Consider the following 27,050-nt stretch of genomic DNA (forward strand, 5'->3'; position numbering starts at 1 on the left):
ATTCAGCCTTTAGAAAGCCGGATTGTAGCGTGTCTGCCAGACACAGATGTATATTCCCACTTCTGCAAGACAATATCTGGCTGGCTTGAGCACCCCAGGGGACCTCACCAGCCATTCTATCCTCCATGAATCACTTTAATCCGGAGCCTCCGGTGGCCTAGGGGATAAAAGCTTCGTGTCTTGAAGGTTGGGTTGCTGACCTGAAGGCTACCAGGTTCGAGTTCCACCCGGGGAGAGCGCGGATGAGCTCCCTCTGTCAGCTCCAGCTCCATGCGGGGACATGAGAGAGGCCTCGCACAAGGATGGTAAAACATCCGGGCATTGTCCCCTGGGCAACGTCCTTGCAGACGGCCAATTCTCTCACTCCAGAAGCAACTCGGGTTGCTCCTGACTGACACGAAAAAAAAATGCACTGAAAAACCATCCCCGGTTCATTGTTTCCCGCCCGGCCCGCCTCCCTGCACGTGGCCTTTCTCCCCATCAGGATTCAAGGCATCGAATAACCTCATAAGCATTAAAACAAAATATTATTTTCTTTTAAAAAACCCAATTTAATATTAGTGTGTGGGCATAATAAACTCCCACAATTCCCCCTGCTCCGCCTCCGATTCGCCTTCCAGGCAGGGGGCGGAGCCTGCTCCACTTTTCTTCCCTGCGCGTGTGCCGCCCGCCCGGGCACGCGGGAATTTTAAATTCAGGGCAGTTGCCGTCCGCTGTCCTCGCCTCTCTCTCTCTCTCCCGGTCATGGCGGAGAAGGCCCCGTTCCCTGGCTGGGCCAGCGACGAGGAAGACCAGGCCTTCGAGCTGTGTGAGTGGCCGGAGGGAGAGAGGCGCCTTCCTTCCTTATCCCTCCCTCCCCCTCCTTCCCCGGTGAGCGCCGCTCTCTCCCTCTCTCTCTCCCTCAGTCCTGACCCGGATCAAGAACGCGAGGGCGCCCCGCAGCGGAAGCAAAACCCCCAGCAGCGCCCGGAGGTGGGTCTGGGGCCTCGGAGGGGATTGGGAGGGCTCCCCTCCGAACGGAGAAGGCCAGGGCCGGCTAACACCTCCCAACCAAGCACCCCCCCCCCAGGCAGGAAGCAGCCAGACCTTGGAGCTAAAAGGCCATTCAATGGTATTCAAGCTTGCTCATGGCAACATTTCCACTTGCCGCAGGCTGGGTTTCTCCCACCCTGGGCATCATTCCACAGGGATATATATATATACACACACACACACACACACACACACACACACACACATATATATATATCTATATATATAAAAGAGTGATGGCATCAGGGCAGTGGACAAAACAACAAAACTACAGGCCCCACAACCCCGAAATTTGACAACACAACCCATCATCCACGCCTCTAGGTTGATACAACAAAAAGAAAAGAAAAATAAAGTCCTAATTAGAGGGAGAGCAATAATTGTTTTTATCCAATTGCTGCCAGTTTAGAGGGCTAATCTCTGCCCACTTCGTTGCCTAGCAACCAAGGGACAGCCAGGTTTCAGTTAGGGGACAGGCAAATTTAGGCCTCACTTAGGCTTCTTCCACAGATTATCTAATTTGCACTGGATTATATGGCAGTGTAGACTCAAGGTCCTTCCACACAGCTATATAACCCATTTATAATCTTATATTATCTGCTTTGCACTGGATTATCTTGACTCCACACTGCCATATAATCCACTTCAGTGTGCATTTTATACAACTGTGAAGAAAGGGCCTCATATAATCCAGTTCTGAGCAGATAATATAAGATTAGAAATATACAGTAGACTCTCACTTATCCAACATAAACAGGCCAGCAGGATAAGTAAATATATTGGATAATAAGAAGGGATTCAGGAAAAGCTGATTAAACATCAAATTAGGTAATCGTTATACAAATTAAGCACCAAAACATCATATTATACAACAAATTTGACAGAAAAAGCAGTTCCATGCACAGTAATGCTATGTAGTATTTACAGTAGAGTCTCACTTATCCAACACTCGCTTATCCAACGTTCTGGATTATCCAACGCATTTTTGTAGTCAATGCTTTCAATATATCGTGATATTTTGGTGCTAAATTCATAAATACAGTAATTACTACATAGCATTACTGCGTATTGAACTACTTTTTCTGTCAAATTTGTTGTCTAACATGATGTTTTGGTGTTTCATTTGTAAAATCATAACCTAATTTGATATTTAATAGGCTTTTCCTTAACGCCTCCTTATTATCCAACATATTCGGTTATCCAACATTTTGCCAGCCCACTTATGTTGGATAAGTGAGACTCTACTGTACTGTATTTACAAATTTACCAGTAAAATATCACAATGAATTTGAAACACTGACTACAAAAACATTGATTATGAAAAGGCAGACTGTGTTGGATAATCCAGAACATTGTATAAGCGAATGTTGGATAAGTGAGATTCTACTTTGATATGAAATAATTTCTAGGATAGAATAATGCAGAACAATATAATCTCTAAAAACAGGACAGTAATAAAGAAATAAAGAAAGTAAATAAAGCAAGGAAATTGGAAATTCCACAAAGGAAACAATCAGGGCCAGCTAACACCTCCCAAGAAAGGATTCTTCCAGAAAGGAAGCTGAGAAGGCAGTGAAGCACTATGTATTACCAAAGTCATTATTATTACTATCATTACTATCCTTGCTATTATTATTATTATTATTATTATTATTATTATTATTATTATTATTATTGTGTTGCGGTCAACCGTGAAAATGAATACAATCTGGCTCCAAGTATTCAAAAACACTAAAATCAGAATATAAAAAAATTAATGTGGTATAATAAAACAGAATACAATCTCTAAAATCAGAACACTAAATAAAGAACAACACTCTGAAAATAGGGGAATTCCACACAGAAAACAATCAGGGCCAGCTAACACCTCCCAACAAAGGATTCCCATCATCAAAGTCTGGCCAATCCTCTGTTCTCTCAGGGCCACAGACAGTAGAAGCATATAAATATCGCAAACAACACCACTCTGAAAACAAGGTAATTCCAGACAGGAAACAATCAGGGCCAGCTAACACCTCCCAACAAACAAATCACTCAGGGAGGAAACAGCTAGGCTTTAAATCTGCAAGGCCATTACATCCTAATCATTTTTCCTAATTGCAGCATGCATACTTGCCTCCAACAGACAAAAAAAAAAAACAATCAGAAATATTGCATATTCACAACCTTTAGGAAATAATATCCCCTGATGGCACAGCATGTTAAAGCGCTGAGCTGCTGAACTTCTGGACCGAAAGGCCGCAGGTTTGAATTGGGGGAACTGACAGAGCCCCCACTGTTAGCCCCAGCTTCTGCCAACCCAGAAGTTCAAAAACATGTAAATGTGAGTGCATCAATAGGTACTGCTCCGGTGGGAAGGTAACGCCGCTCCATGCAGTCATCCCACATGACCTTGGAGGAGTCTACGGACAACGACAGCTCTTCAGCTTAGAAATGGAGATGAGCACCAACCCCCAGAATCATACATGACTGGGCTTAATGTCAAGAGGAAAACGTTTACCCTTTACCTTAACTACCACCAATTCCTCAATACTTTATTTCCCATACCACCAGACTTCGCCACAGCAACGTGTGGCCGGGCACAGCTAGTATATATATATAGTAGAGTCTCACTTATCCAAGCCTCGCTTATCCAAGCTTCTGGATTATCCAAGTCATTTTTGTAGTCAATGTTTTCAATATATCATGATATTTTGGTGCTAAATTCGTAAATACAGTAATTACTACATAACATTACTGCGTATTAAACTACTTTTTCTGTCAAATTTGTTGTCTAACATGATGTTTTGGTGCTTAATTTGTAAAATCATAACCTAATTTGATGTTTAATAGGCTTTTCCTTAATCCCTCCTTATTATCCAAGATACTCGCTTATCCAAGCTTCTGCCGGCCCGTTTAGCTTGGATGTGAGACTACTGTATATATAGTAGAGTCGCACTTATCCAACATTCACTTATCCAGCGTTCTGGATTATCCAATACATTTTTGTAGTCAATGTTTTCAATACATCGTGATATTTTGGTGCTAAATTCGTAAATACAGTAATTACTACATAGCATTACTGCATATTGAACTATTTGTTGTATAGCATGATGTTTTGGTAGTTAGTTTGTAAAATCGTAACCTAATTTGATGTTTAATAGGCTTTTCCCTGATCCCTCCATATTATCCAACAAATTTGCTTATCCAACGTTCTGCCGGCCCGTTTATGTTGGATAAGTGAGACTCTACTGTGTATATATATATACCCCACTTGACTAGTTTCTAGTATACCTCACGACCTCTGAGGATCCCTGCTGTGAAGAAGTGTATAATTATATTCTGTATATAGATGAAATGTTTATTTGATTTGTTTAAACAGTCAGGTTTGGCTAAGTTTAAAATGGTGAGTATTTCAGTTGACCATATGTATGGGGGAAGGTAGCCATCTTGGAATGCTAGAACAGGTTACCATAGCAACAGGGGCGGAGCCAACCGCCGCTTGGAAAGGAAAAGGGGAATGTTTTAAAACCCAGCAGTCTGTGATTTCCATCCACAGTGAAGGAACTGATTCTCAGGTAGAGAATCAGGGTGACTCAGAAGAATTTGAGTCAGGCCTAAAATAAAAGGATTTATTTTAGGAGTCTGTGATTTTCCAGTCACAGTGGTGGATCTGATTCTTCTGTGGAGAATCAGACTGGCTTAAATAGAAAGATTTGAGTCAGATTTAGGTTAGACCAGACTAGGCAAGTTAGGTGATTTGTCTAGGGTCATCTGTAGAGTCTGTGGATTAGGGAACATTAATCCCAGGGGATCCAGCAGGATCAGGGTTTAATGTAACTTAAAGAAAGAAGTATTTTTGAAAGTTTAACCACCTCATAACCGTTGTAACCATTAAGCGAAGTGCCTTTACCAAGTTATCTGAAACCATCAAGCTCTGTACCTGCAATAAACTTGTTTTGATTTTATTCAAATCAAGCCTCTGTCATACTCTCATATTAAGTTAAGTAACATCAACACCTGAAGTGGAACAAATAGAGAAAGCTTATAAGAACCAGTACCATCTGCCTGACGTCTCCTCTATTGGTGGCAGCGAAGAAGATAGTCAAACAAATAATTAATTAACATCATCTCTCATAAAACATCTTTATTAATTGGTGGTATCTGTGTGTGTGTGTAGGATCAGAGGGATTCCATCTCTGTCACACATTCCTGTCAGACACCTCACCTCTGTACATATTGGTGGCAAGCGGAGGGATTCAAAAGGGATTCCATTCCCTGTCACCTCAGCATCTGTACAAATTGGTGGCAGCGGTGGGATTCAGAGGGATTCCATCCTCTGCCACATCGGTACCTTACACCTGCCATAGATGCGGGTGAAATGTCAGGAGAGAATGATTCTGGAACACAGTCAGGCAGCCCGGAAAACTCACCGCAACCCATCAATATAGTAATGAACAAAATGGGAAGGTGTCCAGAGGAAGAGGGCGTCTCAAAGGATCAAAGGTCCAGAGACTGAAGAATCCCTCTGAGGAGCATCTTAAAGAGATAGGCCTGCAGGTGGAGAGGAGACATGAGAGGAGCCATGGATAAATATAGGAAAGGGTGTCCTAAGGAAGAGAGGGAGAGGCTTCCTTTCTGCTGCCCTGGAAACAAGGACCAGTTTTTCCTTAATCAGAACGGATATCCCTTTACGAACCACCGCGGAGACTAAGATTTTCAGGGGAGGCCCTGCTCTCGGTTCCGTCACTGTCACAGGCGCGTTTGGCGGGAACGAGAGATGGGCCTTCCTTTTCCGTGGTCCTTGTCCCCCCCCCCCCCCCTGCTATGGAACTCCCTCCCTGGGGAGATTAGGTCAGCCCCCTCCCTCCTGTCCTTTAGAAAAATGGAAAAGATCTGGCGGTGGGACCAAGCCTTTGGGGCAGGGCCATGAGGCAATAATCAAAAACCTCTTCCGCTGACCAAGCCAGCATGGTGTCCTGAGTTGGGTTAAACAGCTGATTTTAAAGTAGATATAACTGATTTTAAGGTTTGTGTATATTTATAGTTATTTTGTGTCCCGGCATGGAGTGTTTGCCGTATATTTGTTGTGCTCTGCCCTAAGTCCCCTTCGGGTTGAGATGGGCGGAATATAAATGTTTTAAATACAGTCAAGTCTCACTTATCCAACGTAAATGGGCTGGCAGAACGTTGGATAAGCAAAAATGTTGGATAATGAGGGATTAAGGAAAAGCCTATTAAACATAAAATTGTGTTATGATTTTACAAATAAAGCACCAAAACATCATGTTATACAACAAATCAACAGAAAAAGCAGTTCAATACATGGTCATGTTATGCAGTAATTACTGTATTTACATATTCAGCACCAAAATATTGCAACATTTACTACAAAAACATTGACTACTAAAAGGTAGACCATTGGATAATACAGAACGTTAGATAAGCGAGACTCTACTGTACATAAATTAAATAAATAGGACTCAATGGATCCCATTGAACATTATTAGGAGGTACTTAAAGCTGTTCAGCAATGGAATTACTTGCTGCTGTTGTTAAAAACTTGGTATGATGCTAAATGTCCTTTGACCAGAAGCTGGCCACTTTGAGTGCCTCTGGTGTCGCTGCGAGAACGTCCTCTCTTGTGCGTGTGGCAGGGCTCAGGCTGCATTGTAGTAAATGATCTGTGGTTTGCTCTTCCTCACACTTGCATGTCGTGGACTCCACTTTGTGTCCCCATGTCTTAAGGTTGGCTCTTCCCTCAATCTGGACACTAGACCCCTTTTGGTGCAGCCCAGAATCCCACTGGCGTTTTTAGCTGCTGCATCACACTCTTGGCTCGTGCCCAACTTGTTGCCCATGAAGACTCATTCTCACATGGACTGTTGTCAAGTCAAGTGTCACCCATTTTGTATCTCTGCATTTCATGTATAAATATGTGAAAGGGTGCCGCAAGGAAGAGGGAGCAGGCTTGTCTCCTGCTGCCCTGGAAACTAGGATTCGAAGCAGTGGGCTCAAACGGCAGGAAAAGAGATCCCACCTTAACCTTAGGAAGGACTTCCTTAGAGTAGTAGAAGATGCTGCCTGGGCGTGTGATGGAGTCTTCTTCTCTGGAGAGGCTGGATGGCCATCTGTCAGGAGTGCTTTGAGCCTGCGTTCCTGCATGGCAGAATGGGGCTGGACTGGATGGCTCCTGTAGTCTCTTACAGCGCCATGAGCCTGTGGTTCTCACCCCTTTCTCCCATTTCTCTTGTTCTACTGGGAAGAGAAGGGATGAGGGAGGGAGGGGCAGGGGCTTGGGCTGCGGAGGTGGGGTGGGCTTGGGGAACCAGTCCATAGCACTTGGGCCTTTGCCTCCAACCTGCAGGTGAGCCCCAAAAGATGGTTCTTGGCTGCAGGGTGTTCCCTTGGGCATCCCTGCTTATCTGTTTATTTACCTTATGTCTAACCCGCCTTTTCCCTTCTATAGAGAGTCAAAGTGGCTAACGTGGCCGCTTGCTCTCTGTCGACCTCTTACCTCCTGGTTTTGTGTCTTCTCTCCCAGAGTGAAGGAGCCCAAGGAGGATTTCCTCAGTTACCTTGCTGACAAGTACGGATCCGCCCAAAGAGGCAAGTGAGAAGAGAATAGAATAACTTTATTGTCATTGTACAATGAAAGTAAATGTAAATCCCTCTGCACTCCCACCACCACCTTACAGCCCCCAGTGCCACATCAGTCCGAAACCACAGATTTCAACGCAGACACAGCTCTAGGGTAAAAGCTATCTCTCAGCCTGTTTGTCCTTGTCTTTGTCGCCCTGTACTGTTTGCCTGATGGCAATAATTCAAAGAAAGAATATTCGGGTTGAGATGGATCCCAAGAGTGTTCTGAGCTTTCTTAAGGCTGCAGGACTTATTAAGTTCTTCCGAAGAGGGAGAAAGAGAGAGAAAGAGAATCTCATGATTCTCTGTGCAGAAAGGGTGACCCTTTGGAGCCCCTTCCTGTCTGCCACTGTGCAGCTACCAAACCATGCGCAGATGCAGAAGGTTAAGACACTGTCTAGACCACAACAGGAGAAATTCAGCAGCAGTTTTCCATTCAGTTGTTGGTTCCCTCTGCCAGAGGCCCTGCTGCCTGAAGCAAGGCTGGTGGGTTCTCTGTCGCGCCCCAGGGAAGGCCGGCCAGGCCTGTCTCTTCTGCATCTTTGGCACAAGGCATTCAGGGCTTGAAACAAGTGTTTTAACTATTTCAAGACTGGATTCAGGACTCGTTTTAGGAGTTTTTACAGTGCATTTTACTATAGTTTTATCTTTGAATACGTTTAGTTGTTTTCTGTGGCTTTTGTGAGAAACTATACAGAAATGCTGTCAATAAATCCTTGATCACCATGTGGGCCCTCCTAGATTGGGCCTCATTCTTGGTCCTGGTTGCCATGCGACGTGTGCAGAGTGTTGGCCTGGTCCTGAGGCCCCGCCTTTCTCTAAAGGCTGCTCGTCACCCGGTTTTGCCTCCAGGAACTGTCCGCTTGAACCCTCCCCTCCTCTCGCCCTGCAGGACCAAGGCCTCTCTCTGCAGCAGGCACGCCGGGAATGCCCTGGAAGAAGAGGGCCCCTCGCTCCGTGTCGCTCCCGCCTCCGCTCACCTTCAGCGACAGCGATGACGACCAGGTCTTTGTCGACTTCACGCCGAGGAACCCCTGCCAGCCCCAGCGGTCGGGCCTCCAGCAGGGCGGTTGGAGGAAAGGCCCGTCTGCCTCCTCGTTGGAGGATCGTGTCCCTCACAGGCAGAGTCCCGACTCTTCCTCGAATGAGGAGGAGGAGGAGGACAAAGGGGGCTCCGGGAGAGGGAACGCAAGCGGGGCACCGGGCGCAGCAGCCCACAGCTGGCGGACGGCGATGAGCGCCAGGTCGGGATCCGGGAGCTCCGACGAAGAGATCGGCAGCCTGGCCACACGCATCAAGCAAAGGATGCTCCTCTCTTCCGAAAAGAGTGGCCTCCGCACCCCGGGCACCTCTGGTGAGTGAGAGGCCCCCGCCCACCACTCATGCTCTGGGCCCGGAGGGAGGGAAGGAAGGAGGGCATGCCTCTGTGCGTGTGCTGCTCCTGATCCATGGTGCCACGGAACAGGGCCTGCTGTGCTCCCTCTTCTTCTCAAGCCCTTCAGCCACATTGGCTGGAGATCCATTCCCCTGGTGAAAGGGGGCAAGAGAGCCCTTGGTCCAGAAACATTATCATTATTGTTGTTGTTCTGGCAGTTTTGAATGGACGAGCTGCTCCTACGTTGGGAAGAGGCAGGTGAGGCCCCTCAGTTTGCCTTGGGGACAGGAGGGAGTGCCCCGGGGAGGGGGATTTTGGAAGCCTTTGCATTAAGAATGACAACAGCTTTACTTATGAACTGCCCTCCCTCTCTCCCTGGGGGCACTCAGGGCAGTTTACATACAAAAAAAGGCAAACAATCAATGCCGAAGTTTCACAGAAATCAACATAATAACATCAGAAACTAGTGAGAAAATAAAAATTTGAAGTAGGATAATAAAAACAAGTACAAAGATTTAAATAAAACATAATTATGTTAATAACATAAGCTACACTAAAGCATGTACCCCAGACAATTAGACGATTAAGATGTATAAAAAGTGCCTAATATCAGTTGTCATGTAAAATAAACCATAGCAGCCATAGAAGGCGAATAAAGTTAGCCAGTGTTGGGAGGGGGGGGGAGGCAGGAGCTGGGCGGGGGGTACTTTCTCCGTGGCAAATGCAGGTAGGCTTCATTAACCAGGCGTTTCTGGTCTGACGCGGAGCTTGGTTCGCCTCAGCTGAGCGCTTGCCTGGGTTTGTTCCCGGCAGGAGAGAGGCCTTCCCCCGCACACCCCTGCCCATCCGTGAAGAGGGAGCAGCCCCGGCCTCTTGGGCCCTGCCCATCGACGCCGCCGGCCGGGCCCCCCCAGGGCAGGGTGCTTGCCAACATCACCCAGCGGCACAGGACGCCACCCGCCAGGTGAGCCTTCCTGCCTCCGTCCCCTCCCACCCAGAGGAGCGGCGTTTTGGGGGCTCCCCAGCTGGCCTTTCTGCAAGGAGGGGGCTGGGTGCGTGGCTTTCCCTCTCCCACCTGCCTCAGCAACAGCCCAGAAGCGCAGGGAGGACTCTCAGCCCAAGGTCACTTGGTTGATTTTGAGCAGAGGTTCGCAACCATTGCCTCCTGCCTGAGCCTGGCCTTGATCACCAAGAGCCATTTCTCCAAGCGAGACCCCTCCCTCCCTCCGTCCCTGCCTCGCCCAGGCTTCTCCTCTGGTTCATGGGCAGGAAGGGGTCCCCCTGATTGCTTCTGGGGGGTGCAAAGGGGGAGAGGCAGTGGCCTCTCTTCTGAAGGGCCTTTGAGCCGTTCTGGCCCAAGAGGGACCAAGGAGGGGCCGGGGGGAGGCGGTCTCTGGGTGGGGCTGAGGCTTTTAAACTTTCTCATAAAGAGTCTGTGAGGTGCTGGTGGCACAAAGTTACATTGAGACCAAAGAGGGGTCGCAAAGACCCCCAGAGAGACCTGCCTCGCCTGAGTGGATGAATGGAGGTGGAAATGGCTCCTGAGAACCAGAGTGGGCCGGTCCCAAGGCCGCCCAGGTGGAATCAGAGCCAGGGGCTGGGGGCTTGTAGGGCGGGCCGTTGGATGAGCATGCCGGGCCCGTGCTTGGTTGAAGACGGCAACCTCCGTGTTGGGCAACCAAATCAGGAGAACGGGAAGCAGGGTCGGCAGAGCAGGCACCACACTGTGCAGCCGTGGGGCAAATTCCCGTGGCACCTTGAGTGGAGGAGCACCTCAGGGAAAGCCTCCAAGAGGAAAGGTGGCCGGGTTTGGGGCTGTTTGGCTTAGAAGGCGCATTCCTTTTTCTACCGGCACCCGAGGGATACCCGGAGAGGGCCCTGCAGGTGGGGGCTCTGGAGGGGAGGGGGCTGTGCCTGGGGCCCACAAGGCGTCTCCCTCCTGAAATGCCAGCGTGGCAGCCCCCTCCCCCCTTGCATGCACTCACACACACAGTCATCCTTTGGGCCTTTCTCTTGCAGGGGGGGCTCCTGCCGGGTGCAAGGCTGCTTCTTGCAGGAGCTGTCTGACCCAGAGACCCAGCACTGCAAGCGGTTCCGGAGTCTGAAGGAGGAGCTGGCGCGAAGCCTCTATGCCTTATACAACACCTCCGTCTTTGAGCAAAAGGTAGCCTGAGCGGCCCAAGTGGTGGCTTCTGTGGCTTCTGCTCCCGGGCGGCCCAAGGGCTTCCCAGCCAGCCCCGTTCTAGTTTGCCCTCAGCCCTTCCCTGGCCCAATGGCTCACAGAGACAAATCTCAGGGAAGGAGGAGGATGCCTTTCTCGAAGGGCCCATGCTGCCCGGTGGGCCTGGGAAATGCCACACACAGGCCCCGCCATGCAGTGCGTGGCCCTCTCCATGTGGAATTGAGGGTGGGTCTCTGGGGAATTTGCCACAGTTGAGTGGGCTTGGGGGGGCCTGACTCCAAGCAGACGGCGCCTGTCCTGCAGCCAGAGTTGCGTGCTGCCGTCTTTTTGGGAGAAGCTTGTTCTCTGCCCAGCGTCCAATTGACTGAACCATGAGCAGAACTAGCTGGAAAGTCCTCCGCTTGCCTGGACCGGGTTCCTCGGTTGCCTCTCCCTTCTGTCCTGCGGCTGCGGAACTGGAGTGAAGGGCTGTGCTGGGATCCTTTCATTATTATATTTATTTATGCCCCAATTTATCTCCTCCGAAGGGGACTCAAAGCGGCTGTTTGAGCTGGAATTGAGCTGAGATACCAGTTTCACAACTCTGCCTTTTCTCTCAGTTGCCAGAGAGTATGGAGATCCTCTGGAACAAGAAGATGCGGAAAACGGCCGGGTGCTGCGTGACGGGCCGGCGGAAGGGCCCCCCAGAGCAGCGCTATGCGCGGATCATGCTCTCCGAGAAAGTCTGTGACTCTGCAGGTAATTAGTGGGAGGAAGTGCCGATCCCAAAGTGCACTCGAGGCCCCGCTGTCAGCACGAGCGGAGGAAGCCGGAGCAGTAAGGACAGAGCGGCCCCATCCCTGGCATGATGAGAGGATCGCAGAGGGAAGGAGGGGCACCAAGGCTTCCAGCCCAGCCCGTTCCAGTCAGGAAGATCCTTCCTGGCATTTGGGTGGAATCCTTTCTTATAACGTGAGTCCATTGTCTCTCGTTCTAGTCTGTGGAGCAGCAGAGAACAGGCTTGCTCCATCTTTGGGTGTTTAAGTATACCTGTCCACATCTCTTCTCGGTCTTCTCACAGCCCTAGTTGAAATCGCTCATGTCTGTCCCAGCATTAGTGTTCCACAGCCCTTCAGCACTCCAAGGCCTGGAGCCAATTTCCAGGGCATGCGTGGTCATGCTTTTAATTACTCTGATTTTATCTGCTTGGATTTTAATGTATTTGTCCATTTTATTTTGTGTATTGTTGGAATGTTTTAAGTTTATGTTAAATATGTTGTTGTTGTTCGGGCTTGTCCCTGTTGTGAGCCGCCCCGAGTCCCTTCGGGGAGATGGGGCGGGATATAAAAATAAAGTTTATTATTATTATTATTTATTATCCTTGCCTGAGGTCTGTGTCAGACCTTGTTTGTTGGATGTTCTCAGGGCTTGGCACTCTGTGTAACCATAACTTGTAATTGTTGGTCCTGGGCCATAATATTGCAGTCGCAGCATCTCTAACGCAACACAAATGGCAGAGCTCAGCAAGAGTGCAGACCATGGGGAGTTATTGTCAGAATCGAGTTGATCAGGCTCACTAAAGCAAATCTCTAAACAGCTGAACCTTTAGGTCTCATTTTGCTCCAACAACAGGAGCTTACTTTTTCCCGTGTTGAAATTCATTTTCATTTTGCCCCACTCTGACCCATAAGTGCCATTTGGGACCCCAGCACTCCCCTCCAGAGTATTAATGGCCCTTGAATTGGCCTCGAGAGAAAACGGTGGGTGACACCCTGCAGCAGAAGGGCCACCTTGCCCCGGGAGACCAGCCGGGTGGCCTTTCTTCAAGTTCCGGGGCTCCTGATGTCTCTCCTGCTTTTCTCTGGATTAGACCGCCTGAGGGACACGTTGATCCACGAACTCTGCCACGCAGCCACGTGGCTCCTCCACGGCGTTCGGGACGGGCACGGCCGGTTCTGGAGCCTGTATGCCAAGAAGGCGGCCACGGTCCACCCGGAGCTCCCTGTGGTGGAGCGGTGCCACAACTACGAGATCAACTACAAGTTCACTTACGAATGCTCTCGATGTGGGAACACGTAAGTGGAGGGAGAGGGAGAGTCTCCTTTGGCCTGGGGTGGGGGTCTGCGCGGGGACCCCATTCCCTCCCTCCCTCCCTCCCTCCCTCTTTTTCGTCAGTGGCCGAGATCCCATCCAGCCGCGTCAACCCTGGGCATTTGCACCAGGAAGGGTTGCAACATTCAGAGAGGGGCAGAAAGGGAAGCCGGGAGGGAAAACAGCTCTCTCTTGCAGTGCTTTTTGCTCCAACCTCCCCCTCCCCCAAATTTTCCTGCACCCTAACTTCTGTTTTCCTTTTAAGTGTGTATGAAACTTACTTAAGTGTGTAGTGCAGGCACACCCAGAGAGCGGCGCATCCCCAATCGTCTTGTACTGATCTGTGGAGTGAATGCATTTCGTCAGCGCAATAGCTTCTCCCTTCTCTGGAGCCAAGACCCAAATCCAATGGTTTGTCCCACCGAGCCCCACACAACAGGAGAATGTAGCCCAGCCTTGACTTAATAGGGGTCCCTCTGGTCCCAGCTGAACAGCATGGGCAACTGCATTTAGGACTAGGCCTCCTTGCGAACCTCTTCCCATCCATTCGTAGCTCCTGACACTGAGGAGGAGGAGGAGGAGGAGGAGGAGGGTGTGGGCCACACAGAAGAGCCGTCACTGGCCGCTGACCTTGGTTCTTGGCTCTGGCCTCTGAAAAGCAGCCTCCGAGTCACCTGCTGTGGTCCCATGGAGTCCGTAGGGCTTTCTTAGGCAAGGAACTCTCTGAGATGGTTTTGCCAGTTCTTTCCTCTGAAATAGGAAACAGCCCACCTGGGGTGCGTTGGGGGTTGGCCTGCGTTTGGAGGAGGTTTTTCTTTTGGAGTGCCGCTCCCAGAATCCCCCAAGGAGTCCAAAAGGCCCACCTTTTCCCAATGCTTTGCAGGTTCCAGCCTGCAGTATTTGGACAAAAGGGACCAAGATCAGATTGTACGCATACATATGCCTTCAAGTCTCCTGCTGACTTTTGGGAACCCCATGAACTCTGTTGGGTTTTCTTAGACAAGGAACCCTCACTCAGTGCCTTCCTCTGAGACAGAGCCTACAGCACCTGGGATTCAGTAGCAGTCCCCCATTGTTGGTCCTGCTTAACCTGCAAGATCAGGTGGGATCTGGTGCCTTGGGTCAGTTTTGAGTCTGTTTTAATATGGGTTTGCTTTGCTTTGCCTGTTACTGGTTGTGAGAAGGTTTTCTCAAAAATCCTTGGGAAAGATCCCTGAGGAGTCCCTGGCATATCTATCTTGTTTGCTGTGTCATGCAAACAAGACTATGTTGTTGTGTCAATAATAATATAACAACAACAACTTTTTTTAATATCCCGCCTCCATCTCCCCGAAGGGACTCAGGGTAGCTTACATGGAGCCAAGCCCAAGTGGTTACAGACATAGTAATAAAAACACATCAATATAAAAACAGATCAATAAACATAATAAAATCACATTAAGATAAAACCTGGTTTAATAAAAAACCTGAAAAGATTCATAAAAAATGACTTTGGCCGAAGAAAGTGCATATAGTGAAGAATGTAAACTAGAGAAAGAAGTGAGTAACCCGGGACTATTATTATTGGTAAGGGGATTGGGATGAGGTAAACATAGGAACTATTTCTAACTGAAGGGGTGGAATAAAGTGCAACAGAGATGTCATTGATCACCAGGACAAAGGATTCCTCTCTCTCCCAGGCCTGACCCTTGACTCCTGAAACTCCTTCCACTCTTGGTGCTCCTTCCCATGCCTGTCTGAAGGCCATTGCCCACCCGGTTTGGCCTTGGGGGCGCCGGGGGTCTGGCTCCTCCTTGTTGCCCCTCTGAGGAGGGAGACGCAGGCGAGCCGCCCTTCTTCCTCCTCCTCCTCCTCCTCTGTGACACCACGGCCTCTCTCTTGTGCTTGGCTTTCAGGATCGGCCGCCATTCCAAGTCCTTGGACACGCAGCGCTTTGTCTGCGCCCTGTGCCGGGGCCCGCTCGCGCTGTGCCAGCCCACGAGGAAAGACGGCACGCCGGCCGCAAGGGCGCTGACTCCGTTTGCAAAGTTCGTGAAGGAGAACTACGGCTCGGCAAAGCGCTCACAGCAGGGACTCAGCCACGCGGACGTCATGAAGAAGCTCAGTGCGGACTTTGCCTCCTCCCGGGAGCGTGCGCTCAACTTTTGATGGAGGGAAGGACAGACGGACGCTGTGCCAGCCCACGAGGAAAGACGGCACGCCGGCCGCAATAAAATGCAAAGCCAAGGAATATAGAAGACTGTAAAACTCAACCAAGAGTCAATCCAAAGTAGGGATTGTGCAAAGCAAGAACTCCACCACTATCATCATAATCTGAAAAGTGTCACAGCTGGATCTCCCCTCTGGAGGCAGCACAAAGAAGGCTCCTAGGGTGGACCAATTGGCCTAACTATGAAGAAGTAATAAAGAAACAGGGTTTAGAGTATATATTAAAAACACAACAAGAAATAAAAGAAGACCACATAAACATATGGTTACAATACGGTCAACTTAAAGAATATTATAAAAAGGACAAGACAGTGGGTTTCATGGAGAAAAATAGCTTATGGGATAGAGTACTGTTTACAGAAGGAAAGATAATTGCAAAAATCTATAAAATATTATTAGAATGGGACACTGAAACTGAGTTAATTAAAAATTGTATGGTCAAATGGGCCAAAGATATTGGCAGACCAATTCAAATGGAGGAATGGGAAGCATGTTGGAGCAGAAAGCTGAAGTTCACATATGCTTTTGAATTAAAAGAAAATTGGATGAAAATGCTCCACAGATGGCATATAACACCCCAAAAAATAGGATTTATAAATAAAAGTATGAATACAAAATGCTGGAAATGTGGAGAAGAGGAAGGAACCTACTACCATATTTGGTGGAGGTGCAAAAAAGCAAAAGAGTATTGGTCTATGATTCATGACTGCATCCAGACAATTTTAGACAATAAATTTATTAAACTGCCAGAAACATACTTACTGGGCATCTCCAAAATTCCCCTGGGGTCAAACGAGGAAAAAATAATGACATATCTCACAACAGCAGCAAGAATTACATATGCCAGATGCTGGAGACAAATAGATATACCCTCCAGGATGGAGTGGTTAATTAAAGTATTAGAAATAAAAAATATGGATAGACTAACCTACCTAACAGCTAAAGATCAGGGGAAGCCAAGGAAGAAGACAAATTGGCAACAGGTGGAGAAATAATTAACTATAAGTGATATAGGAAAATCTAGAGTAGACTTGAAGTGAACAATAAGATTTAAAAGAAAAAGAACCACCCCCAGATATAAGGGGAAAAGAATATGAAAAAAAGAAACTGAAGAAACGAATGAGGACAACGAAGGAAGACACCGAACTCCAAGAATACCTCCTCGGTAGTGACTTGGAAGTCAATGTTTTAACCCCCATCCCTCAACTTCCCTACCCTATGAGCCTCCCCCATTTACCTGAAACCCCCCCATCCCCAATACACCAACCCTAACCCAGCCATACCCAACACCTACCCTTATCCAACTTCCCCTTTCTTGCTTCTTCAACATGTACTAACAAATCTCTAATAAAGATTATTTTATAAAAATGAAAAGTGTCACAGCTTTACCTCTGAAATATTTCTTAGAAAAAGCCTTTGACCTTGCATTTTCACTAAAGTTGAAACTACAGTTGAAATTGTCTTTGGGATCTATCCATGTTAAACGGATTTGCTTAAAATAGACTTGTTATTATGGCCACCAACGTTACAGATCTGTGAACAAAATTGTCTTCTTTAGGGCCCTTTTACACGGCCCAAAAATCCAGGAGGAAGCGGGTTAAAATAACCCGCTTCCTCCTGGGTTTCAGTCCTCACCCCCTTCCACAACCCCAGGCTTTCCTTTGGACACCTCCGTTAAAAGCGAGATAGGACCTGCATTTTGGTCTAATGTGGACGTGTCCTTAGTTTTTTAGAAGAAGGGATCCTACTGAAGGGTAAAAGTTATTAATAAAAATTGTGACAGGGTAAAGTGAGGTGAGCTGGCAGAGATAGAAAATTGCTCTGTTTCTTTATCCTTTGCCCTCCTGCTTGGCATGAAGGGAAGTCCCTTCTTCCCCAGGTGGGCTGACCAAAGGAAAACACATCCACCAGTTTCTTATTTGCAAGATTTTTCACTTTCCACCATGACTGTGGAGGAAGCAGAGCTCTTCCCTTTACTGCCAATAGAGAAGTTGGCAACGGGGCACAGACTGACTGATTCCTCTTTTCACCAGCCTGATTGCTCAGCTGCAGAAAACTCTTTGCTATTGTAGCTATAAACAAAGACTAACTTAAAGCACTATTCACAAAAAAGCAGAAAGCATAGCATGTGGCATTAAGTGTATACCAGCCAAAAAGGTATCTCACATTACAGAACAAGTCTCATAGCACAAGGATGAATATCATACAGCCCTCTGCACTGCAACTTTCAGCATTCTCCATCGCTGTTGGGGGACTGCAGTCCAGGGACATTGGGAAAATGTGAGCTGTTTGCGCTCCTCAGATTCAGTCGGGAGGCACTTAAGAACAAAGGAGCACAAAAGGCGCACCGAGCCCAGCATTTAAATTCCAGGCTGCCTCCTCGAAATACGAACCAGGCTACAAAAACTATTATTTGCTATTGTAGGTAATGTTATCTTGGTTCACAGTATTACTTCGAACATATTACTACAGGTGTTTTGGACTTCAGCTCCCACAGTTCCTAACAGCTGGTAAATTGGCTGGGATTTCTGGGAGTTGAAGTCCAGAACACCTGTAGTAATATGTTCGAAGTAATACTGTTACCTATAATGCTTTACTTTCAAGCTCTGTCTTTAATAAATCGACCACAGGCAGGTAAACAAGAGTAAAGTGATGATAAAGTGTCAGAACCCTGCTACTAGAGCCTGGATGTGGCTCTGAGTTTCAGGGTCACTGACATTGATAAGACACCTGCGGCTCAGGACTTGGAGAAGAAACGGCTGCTGGACTTGGCGGGGAATTTGCGCGGGGTTTTACTGAGCGGGAAGAGACTGTTCAAATGAGGGGGAGGGTATATAAAGGAGGGTTGGCCGTAGTATCCCATTCTTGGCTTTTCTGATGTTCATGTTTCCTACAGTAAAAGTTTCTGGTGATATCACAGAGAGTCTTGTGTGTTCATTCAGGAGCGGCTGTGGTGAGCTGACACTAAGCCAAGAAAACGGACACCATCCCGCTGTAGCGGTGAGGTGTAACATGCAAGTGGAGGATGAAGAGCTCTTGGGCGCAGGAGGAGGAAGGTCGGAAAGGGCCACTCCCGAGCCGGACGCTGGGTTCCACCAGCTGGCGGCCCTGGCGTCATCCACCGCTTATGCCCAGCCAAATGGGGTAACCCAGAGGCGCGGAGTGGTGCGGGGAGACAGCACCGGAGGAGAGGAAGGTTCACCTTCCCCAGGCCCACAAAGGATGGTGTTTCTGGAGGAGAGGATGTCGGCGATGGAGACCACCCTGGCAGTGATGTCGAGGGCGATGGAGCGCCTGGCAGTTTTGGCGGAGCCGGAGAGAGGAAGGGAACTTCGGGCTAGCTCAATGTGGGACGTGAGCATGGGAAGCAGCCAGGGCTTTGCAGACCTCCCAGCACCGAAGGGAAGGGAAATGCGAAAGGAGCCCGGTGCCCGGCCCAAGATCCAAACAAGCCTGACGCGGGTGGAGGAGAGTGACGACGAAGGGGAAAAGCCTCCGAGAATCCCGGCTACGCTCCCAGCTGAGACCCTGGTGCCCCTGGCGAATGCCGGGCGTGGCACAGGGCCAAGAGAAGCAGCAGCGGGGCCCACTGGTCCGCAAGGGGGCTTGCGACGGGCGGAGAATTGGGGATTGCCACCACAGGGACCCCTACCGAGACGAGAGGAACTAAGGATCGAGTTTGGGGGAGAGTCCTCTGAACTGGATTTTTTCCTGACCACGGTGAGGGGCTATATGGAGGACAATGCTCACACTTTTAGAACGGAATCCAGCCGGGTACGGGCCATTGGTGCAGTGTTGAAGAGGGGAGCGGCCAGCTGGTACGTTCAACTGCACGCGCGGCGCGACCCATGTCTGGGGTCACTCCGACGCTTTATGGGGGCCCTGGAGACCCGTTTCCGAGATCCACTGGAGCAGATCCGGGCGAGGGAGAAGTTGAAGACCGTCTCCCAGGGGCAGAGGTCGGTATCTGAGTATGCGGAGGAGTTCCAATGCCTCGCCGAAAAGGTGCCGGAATGGTCTGCAGTAACAAAGATAGAACTCTTCAAAGAGGGGCTCAGGCGGGAGATCCTCTCCTGGGCGGTGCATCGTGATGAGCCTGACACACTGCGCGGATGGATTCAGCTGGCGGGGCGCGTCGAGACATCGCTGGCCCAGGCGAGGAGGCACCGAGGAGGGCTACAGCAGCGGCCGCAGATGAAAGAGGGGAGCCGGAAGGAGGGATCAACCCCAGCCGGGAGGAGAACGGAGCCGACAGGGAACGTGAGCACCAGCAGGAGGGGCTGCTTCGGGTGCGGCCGTTTGGGCCACAGGGCTGCCGAGTGCTGGCAGAGAAAAGGGGAAGGCGGAGGCCCGCCCAAACCAAGAGCCGTGGCAGGGAAACGCGCCGAGGAAGAACCACCGATGAGGCACCACTCGGGGGGGTTGGTAAGTCAGGACAAAGCCATGATAGTGATCCCCATTCAGCTTGAAAGTGGCAGCAAACAAGCAACCTGCAAAGCATTTGTGGATTGTGGATGTTCCAGGAACATCATCTCCCCTGAATTAGCCGAGGGATTGGGATGCGAAAGAGCGAACCTAGAATCCCCAATAGCTTTTTCGCAGTTGGACGGATCCACAGCATCGGGATCATTAGCTAAGTACAGTGCCGAAGATGTAAAGTGTAAGATAGGGAGTTGGGAAGGAAAGGTATCATTTGTGATATCACAAATAGCCAGCTATAATGTTATACTAGGCATGCCATGGCTGGGGCAGGCCAACCCGCAAATCAACTGGGAGGATAAGAGCATGATCTTCAGGATGAAGTTGGAAGAAGGGAGCCAGGAAGTGGAGAGGGAGCCGGGGAAAAGGGGGGAGGAAGACTCTATCAGGATAGCAGAACTGGCAGATAAATTACCCCCAGAGTATCGGGATTTTGTGGACGTATTTGATGAGAAGGAAGCAGACAGTTTCCCACCGAAGCGGAGAGTTGAAGTGAAGATAGAGCTAGTCCCAGGAGCAGAGCTTCCCAAGGCAAAAATATACCCAATGTCGGCTAGGGAAAAGGAGGAACTGAGAAAATACATTGATAAAAACCTAGCGAGGGGTTTCATAGAGCCTTCAAATTCCCCTTTAGGGGCGCCTGTGTTGTTCAGGCGGAAAAAGGACCAAACGCTGAGGCTCTGCATCGACTACAGGGGCCTGAATGCAATCAGTTCTGTAAATAAATACCCCTTACCCTTAGTGAAGGACTTGATCGCCCAGTTATCGGAGGGACAGATATTCACTAAATTGGACTTAATTGAAGCGTACCATAAATTGCAGATCAAACCAGAGGACAGGTGGAAGACGGCCTTCTCCTGTGCATTCGGATTATTCAATTATCGTGTGCTCCCCTTCGGTTTGTGCGGCGGAGGTGCCGCGTTCATGCAATTAATCAACGAAGTGTTGCATCCATTGTTGTACAAGGGAGTCTTTGTTTTTTTTAGATGACATATTGATAATATCTCGGACTAAGGAGCAACACATAGAACTAGTCAGGGAAGTCCTGCAAAAGTTGAGAGAAGCGAAACTGTATGCGAAGCTTGCCAAGTGCGAGTTCAATAAAGACCAGATAGACTTTCTGGGGTATAGGATTTCCTCCCAGGGAGTGGCGATGGACCCTGCGAAGGTAGAAGACGTGAGGGGGTGGGAAGCCCCCAAAACACGGAAGCAGCTGCAATCCTTCCTAGGGTTCGCAAACTTCTATAGAACATTTATCAAGGACTTTGCGCGCCTCACTTTGCCATTAACGGATTTGTTAAAGACTAAAGGCAGGGGAGAAACAGCCAAAGTGAAGGCCCCAGGGGCCAAACTGACCTGGACAATAGAATGCCAGGAAGCTTTCGAAGCCCTTAAAAAGCGTTTTACTGAGGAGCCTGTCCTACAGCACCCTGATATGTCTAAAGCCTTTGTATTACATTGCGATGCGTCAGACCGGGCATATGGGGCAGTTCTGCTACAGAAAGACGAGGGGGGGAACCTGAAGCCATGTGGCTATCTGTCAAAAAAGTTTAGCGATACAGAAAAAAACTGGCCAATTTGGGAGAGAGAAGCCTTAGCTATTCTAAAAGCACTAGAGTGCTGGAGACACTTTCTGGAAGGAAGTGGAACACCGTTTGAGGTGTGGACTGATCATAGAAATTTACAGTATCTAAGATCCCCTCGTAAACTATCGGCGAAGCAAATTAGATGGGCCCAATATTTCAGCCGTTTTGATTTCAGACTCAGATTCTTCCAGGGGAAACATAACATACTCGCTGACGCTCTCTCTCGGATGCCTCAGCACGGGGGAGGAATTCAGGAATCTGAAGGGAGCCTATTCCTAGATAAGCAATGGGGCCTGGCAGTACTAACTCGAGCACAAGCGGCCAAAGAAAACAAACGTACTGCCATTTCCACGGGGGGAGGAGAAATATGGGAGGAAGAGTTGAAGCGAGCATATGGAATGGACAAATGGTTACAAACTAACAAAGAAAAGGGAGAATTGTGTGGGGATTTGGTGTTTGTAAATAAGAAATTGTATATCCCTGAATGTTTAAGACGAGAAATGTTAAGGAAGTACCATGATAACAAAGGTGCGGGTCATCTAGGCCCCACCAGGACTATTAAACTGTTGGCCAAACAATGCTGGTGGCCCGGAATGAGGAAAGACGCCAGGGGGTACGTCACGCAGTGTGAATTATGTGCAGAGGGAAAAACACCACCGGGGAAGCCCCAGGGGCTATTGCAGAAGGTGGTGGAGCCCATGAGGCCATGGGAATGCGTAGCCATGGATTTTGTAGGCGAACTACCCCCCAGCAGAGGCCACAGATACATTTGGACAATATTGGACCTATTCTCAAAACAGGCACACTTTGTGGCCCTGCCAAAACTCCCTTCAGCTGAAAAACTTGCTGATTTGTATGTGAAGCATGTATATCGCCTACATGGGTGTCCCGACAAAATAATTAGCGACCGGGGAGTCCAATTTACTGCAAAATTTTGGGGAAAATTCTTACAGCTGTTAGGAGCAGAAAGGAACCTGAGCTCGGCCTTTCATCCCGCGACCAACGGGGGGGTCGAACGTACCCAACAGACACTGTGCCAATTCTTGAGGATGTACACCAATTATAGACAGGACGATTGGGCGGACCTTCTTCCGTTTGCTGAGATGGCTTTTAACGGGGCCGTACATTCGGCCACAGGTCGTGCCCCATTCGAAATAGTATACGGACAGGAGGTGGCACCTTTCCCCAGGCTACCCGAGTGGAAGGAAGGGGAGGGCCAGACCGACGAGGAATGGCCGGCCAAAATCAAGCAAGGGTGGCAAACCGTGGTAGAGGCATTGCGGGAAACACAAAAGAAGTACAAGCTCTTTGCGGATCGTAGGCGCCGAGAGGGGGACAAATTGGGCGAAGGAGATCTGGTTTGGCTGAGCACAAAAAACCTGAAATTGGGATTCCCATCCAAGAAATTGGCTCCACGCTATATAGGACCATTCAGGGTAGCAAAAAGAATAAACGAAGTGACCTATGAGCTGAGGCTACCCAAGGACCTAGGAAAGGTACACCCGGTATTCCATTGCAGCCTGTTAAAAAAGTATAAAGGAACTCTGGACGGCGGAGAACAATAGTTGTGTTTAATCTTTTCCTTCCAGGATGAAGGGGAGGAGGACGCCATGTCAGAACCCTGCTACTAGAGCCTGGATGTGGCTCTGAGTTTCAGGGTCACTGACATTGATAAGACACCTGCGGCTCAGGACTTGGAGAAGAAACGGCTGCTGGACTTGGCGGGGAATTTGCGCGGGGTTTTACTGAGCGGGAAGAGACTGTTCAAATGAGGGGGAGGGTATATAAAGGAGGGTTGGCCGTAGTATCCCATTCTTGGCTTTTCTGATGTTCATGTTTCCTACAGTAAAAGTTTCTGGTGATATCACAGAGAGTCTTGTGTGTTCATTCAGGAGCGGCTGTGGTGAGCTGACAATAAAGTATTGATTTAATAACTATACTTAGTCTAAAAGGCTTTTTGCTCACTGAAACCAGCTGTTTTTAAACAGACACATGCAGAGACATTGCAGGAAATTATCTGGTGCATTTTACACAAGATTGAAGATAGTTCTTTAAAAAGAACTATTATTATTAACTGCCATCCCAACTCAACATTCATTCTTCACACTCCCTGAGTGACCAGCAGTGTTCTGAACGCTACTCATTACTTTAAAATATTTTGCAGCATGCAATATTTCACCGCATAATAATTGCAATAGCAGCTTGAAAATATGCAAATGTGAGTAGATCAATAGGTACAGCTCTGACAGGAAGGTAGCGGCGTTCTTTGCTGTCATGCCGGCCACATGACCTAGGAGGTGTCTATGGACAACGCTGGCTCTTTGGCTTAGAAATGAAGATGAGCACCAACCCTCAAGAGTCGGACAAGATTAGATTTAATCTCAGGGGGAAACCTTTACCTTTACCTTTACATAATTGCACCCCCCCCTTTTGCCCCCTCAAATGGGTATTTTTGCTATTATCACATGATAGTCGCAGTTGTGATTCATCGTCTCAAAGTACCTGCCGGTTGACGGCCTGCAACAGTCTAACTAGCTTTCTCTCTCCTCGTCTCTTGGGGCACTATACAAACAACGGTTTCACCCACCCGCTTTCAGTAGGTTAACACTCAAATACTGGGAAATAGAGGGAGAAAACGTGGAGCAGTGACAGCCTTTGTATTTCTAGGTGCAAAGATTACTGCAGGCAATTTATAAGAGAAGTCCAGCTGAAGTCTTCTTGTAGGAAAGTTTACCAAAAAGATTAGGCTATTTAAACCAAAGGCTTACCAAGCATTTAGTTATATGACTTCTTTGGGTTTGGTTTTTTGAGAGGACCCTCAGCCTTCACATGAAGTTTCATTTTCTCGTCCTGTAAAGGCTCAGCCCTAAAAATGTCACTTGCCACGATGCCTTCCTTGTTTCTCTCATTCGAAAGGACACTAGTTGGTCAACTATCACTCTTTAACTGCTCAACACCTTTCAATATCGCATCATAATGGACTTCAATGATGACAAAACCATGGCTAGTGGTTAATAGGGGGACCCACAGGTTGAGAACCACTGCCTTACATGACTATTGAAAATAATTTAATTACCGTATATACTCGAAGATAAGCCGAGTTTTTCAGTCCTTATTTATGAGCTGAAAACGCCTCCCCCGGCTTATATTCGGGTCAAGGTCAAGCCAGCAGCGGAGCCAGGAGGCCACAGTACTGTATGTTTTCTTTTCCAAAACCTCCCTCCTCTGCTTCTCCTGCATATCAGCTTACCTTAATAGCTGTCAGCCTGGTGTAAACAATGGCAGCCTCTTTTGCTTGTGATCTCGACTCAGCAAGAAAACATTGCCGCACTTGCAAACATTAATACCGAATGCATCTAACTTCCTTCGCTCAGCCTTCCTTATGGTCCAGCTCTTGCATCCATACGTTACTATGGGGAATACCATTGATTTAACTATGCAGACCTTCGTTGCCAGTGTGATGTCTCTGCTCTTCACTATTTTATCAAGGTTGGCCATTGCTTTCCTCCCAAGAAGGAAACGTCTTCTAATTTTCTGGCTGCATTCTGCGTCTGCAGTAATCTTCGAGCCTAGAAATACAAAGTCTGTCACTGCTAGCTACTGTACAAGCAGAATACTGGGTTAAACAAGCTTTTGTTGTGATGTTAGAGCATTCATTTGTTAAATGTCTGGGATACTTCATATCTTATTTTCAGGAAAACAAATAGCCAACACGCCTTCCTATTACATTTTATAGGAGGCTGCTTTTTCTGAGGGCTATCATTAGGAAATTTGAATCAAATTTCTGCATGGCATAGTACAGCATAAAAATTACACATGCAAAACTAAGCTACTGATGGCCATCCAGTATCCCCAGATGTATAGTTAAATCACTACATCCATCCCTCGTGGCCATGTTGTGGCTGGTGGAGAGTGTATTAGGGATGTGTGGCTATGAGTCTACTTGGGAAGAGAAAAAGCGGGGTATAGATAATAATAATAATAATAATAATAATAATAATAATAATAATAATAATAATAATAATTGAAGAAGGGAAAAATCATTGAAAGTGAGGGCATAAATATGCCCAATGGCCAAACAATAAAGTGTCACCAGCCAGAGGCCTATAAATATCTGGGCATACTACAGCTGGACAACATCAAGCATGAACATGTGAAAACTGTGGTCAGCAAAGAATACACACAAAGGGTCAGAAAAATTCTCAAAAGCAAGCTCAATGGAGGCAACACCATCAAGGCCATAAACACCTGGGCCATACCTGTCATAAGATATACTGCTGGCATTCTAAATTGGACACAGGTGGAACTGGACAATTTGGACAGAAAAACAAGAAAACTCATGACCATTCATCATTCACTGCACCCTCGCAGTGATGTTGACCGGCTATATCTGCCTAGAAGATCAGGGGGCAGAGGACTCTTACAAGTAAAGCAAGCAGTCAAAGAAGAAGAACATGCCCTGGCAGAATATGTCAAGCAAAGTGAAGAACCTGCTTTGATTGAAGTCAAAAATCAGAAACTCCTCAAAACACAGCAGACAAAAAACCAGTACAAGAAAACCGCACTACAAACTAGAGCTGACAGCTGGCACAACAAAACACTGCATGGAAAGTTCCTTGACAAAATTGAAGGAAAAGCTGATAAGGAGAAGACCTGGCTATGGCTCACAAATGGGACCCTGAAGAAGGAGACAGAATGCCTGATCCTTGCAGCCCAGGAGCAAGACATCAGAACAAATGCAATTAAGGCCAAGATTGAAAAATCAGCTGATGACCCAAAATACAGACTGTGCAAGGAAACCGACGAAACCATTGATCATATCCTCAGCTGCTGTAAGAAAATCGCACAGACAGACTACAAACAGAGGCACAACTATGTGGCCCAAATGATTCATTGGAACTTATGCCTCAAGTACCACCTGCCAGCAGCAAAGAACTGGTGGGATCACAAACCTGCAAAAGTATTGGAAAATGAGCACGCAAAGATACTGTGGGACTTCCGAATCCAGACTGACAAAGTTCTGGAACACAACACACCAGACATCACAGTTGTGGAAAAGAACAAGGTTTGGATCATTGATGTTGCCATCCCAGGTGACAGTCGCATAGATGAAAAACAACAGGAAAAACTCAGCCGCTATCAGGACCTCAAGATTGAACTTCAAAGACTCTGGCAGAAACCAGTACAGGTGGTCCCGGTGGTGATGGGCACACTGGGTGCTGTGCCAAAAGATCTCAGCCGGCATTTGGAAACAATAGACATTGACAAAATCACCATCTGCCAACTGCAAAAGGCCACCCTACTGGGATCTGCACACATCATCAGAAAATACATCACACAGTCCTAGACACTTGGGAAGTGTTCGACTTGTGGTTTTGCGAAACGAAATCCAGCATATCTATCTTGTTTGCTGTGCCATACAACGTTGTTGTGTTGATAATAATAATAATAATAATAATAATAATAATAATAATAATAATAATAATAATAATCCAGA

The 27,050-nt window shown here is 47.9% G+C and overlaps 1 protein-coding gene across 3 annotated transcripts; it reads left to right on the forward strand.

Annotated features, from left to right (window-relative positions):
• The first annotated feature begins 624 nt into the window (after positions 1–624).
• On the forward strand, positions 625–16,862 carry LOC134294808 (germ cell nuclear acidic protein-like). Of its 3 annotated transcripts, XM_062966545.1 has the most exons (9): positions 625–808; positions 906–972; positions 7,556–7,620; positions 8,546–9,007; positions 9,842–9,992; positions 11,048–11,192; positions 11,810–11,948; positions 13,060–13,264; positions 15,176–16,862. In XM_062966545.1, exons 1-9 carry the CDS (start codon positions 745–747, stop codon positions 15,426–15,428), a joined length of 1,551 nt encoding a protein of 516 aa, XP_062822615.1. In that variant the 5' UTR covers positions 625–744; the 3' UTR covers positions 15,429–16,862. The 3 variants fall into 3 exon arrangements, with proteins under 3 accessions (XP_062822615.1, XP_062822616.1, XP_062822617.1); XM_062966547.1 differs by lacking the exons at positions 625–808; positions 906–972 and adding an exon at positions 1,011–1,111; XM_062966546.1 differs by lacking the exon at positions 7,556–7,620 and having other exon boundaries at positions 649–972.
• Positions 16,863–27,050: the final 10,188 nt, after the last annotated feature.

Source organism: Anolis carolinensis, unplaced genomic scaffold (assembly GCF_035594765.1).
Source record: "Anolis carolinensis isolate JA03-04 unplaced genomic scaffold, rAnoCar3.1.pri scaffold_23, whole genome shotgun sequence".
Taxonomy (NCBI): domain Eukaryota; kingdom Metazoa; phylum Chordata; class Lepidosauria; order Squamata; family Dactyloidae; genus Anolis; species Anolis carolinensis.

What these genes read in the sequence shown, in the direction of transcription:
- LOC134294808 (XM_062966545.1), top strand. Translation starts at nt 745, where the DNA reads ATGGCGGAGAAGGCCCCGTTCCCTGGCTGGGCCAGCGACGAGGAAGAC. An exon ending in CCGCACCCCGGGCACCTCTG is followed by an intron (nt 9,008 to 9,841) that starts GTGAGTGAGAGG and finishes TGTTCCCGGCAG; the next exon opens with GAGAGAGGCCTTCCCCCGCA. An exon ending in CACAGGACGCCACCCGCCAG is followed by an intron (nt 9,993 to 11,047) that starts GTGAGCCTTCCT and finishes TTTCTCTTGCAG; the next exon opens with GGGGGGCTCCTGCCGGGTGC.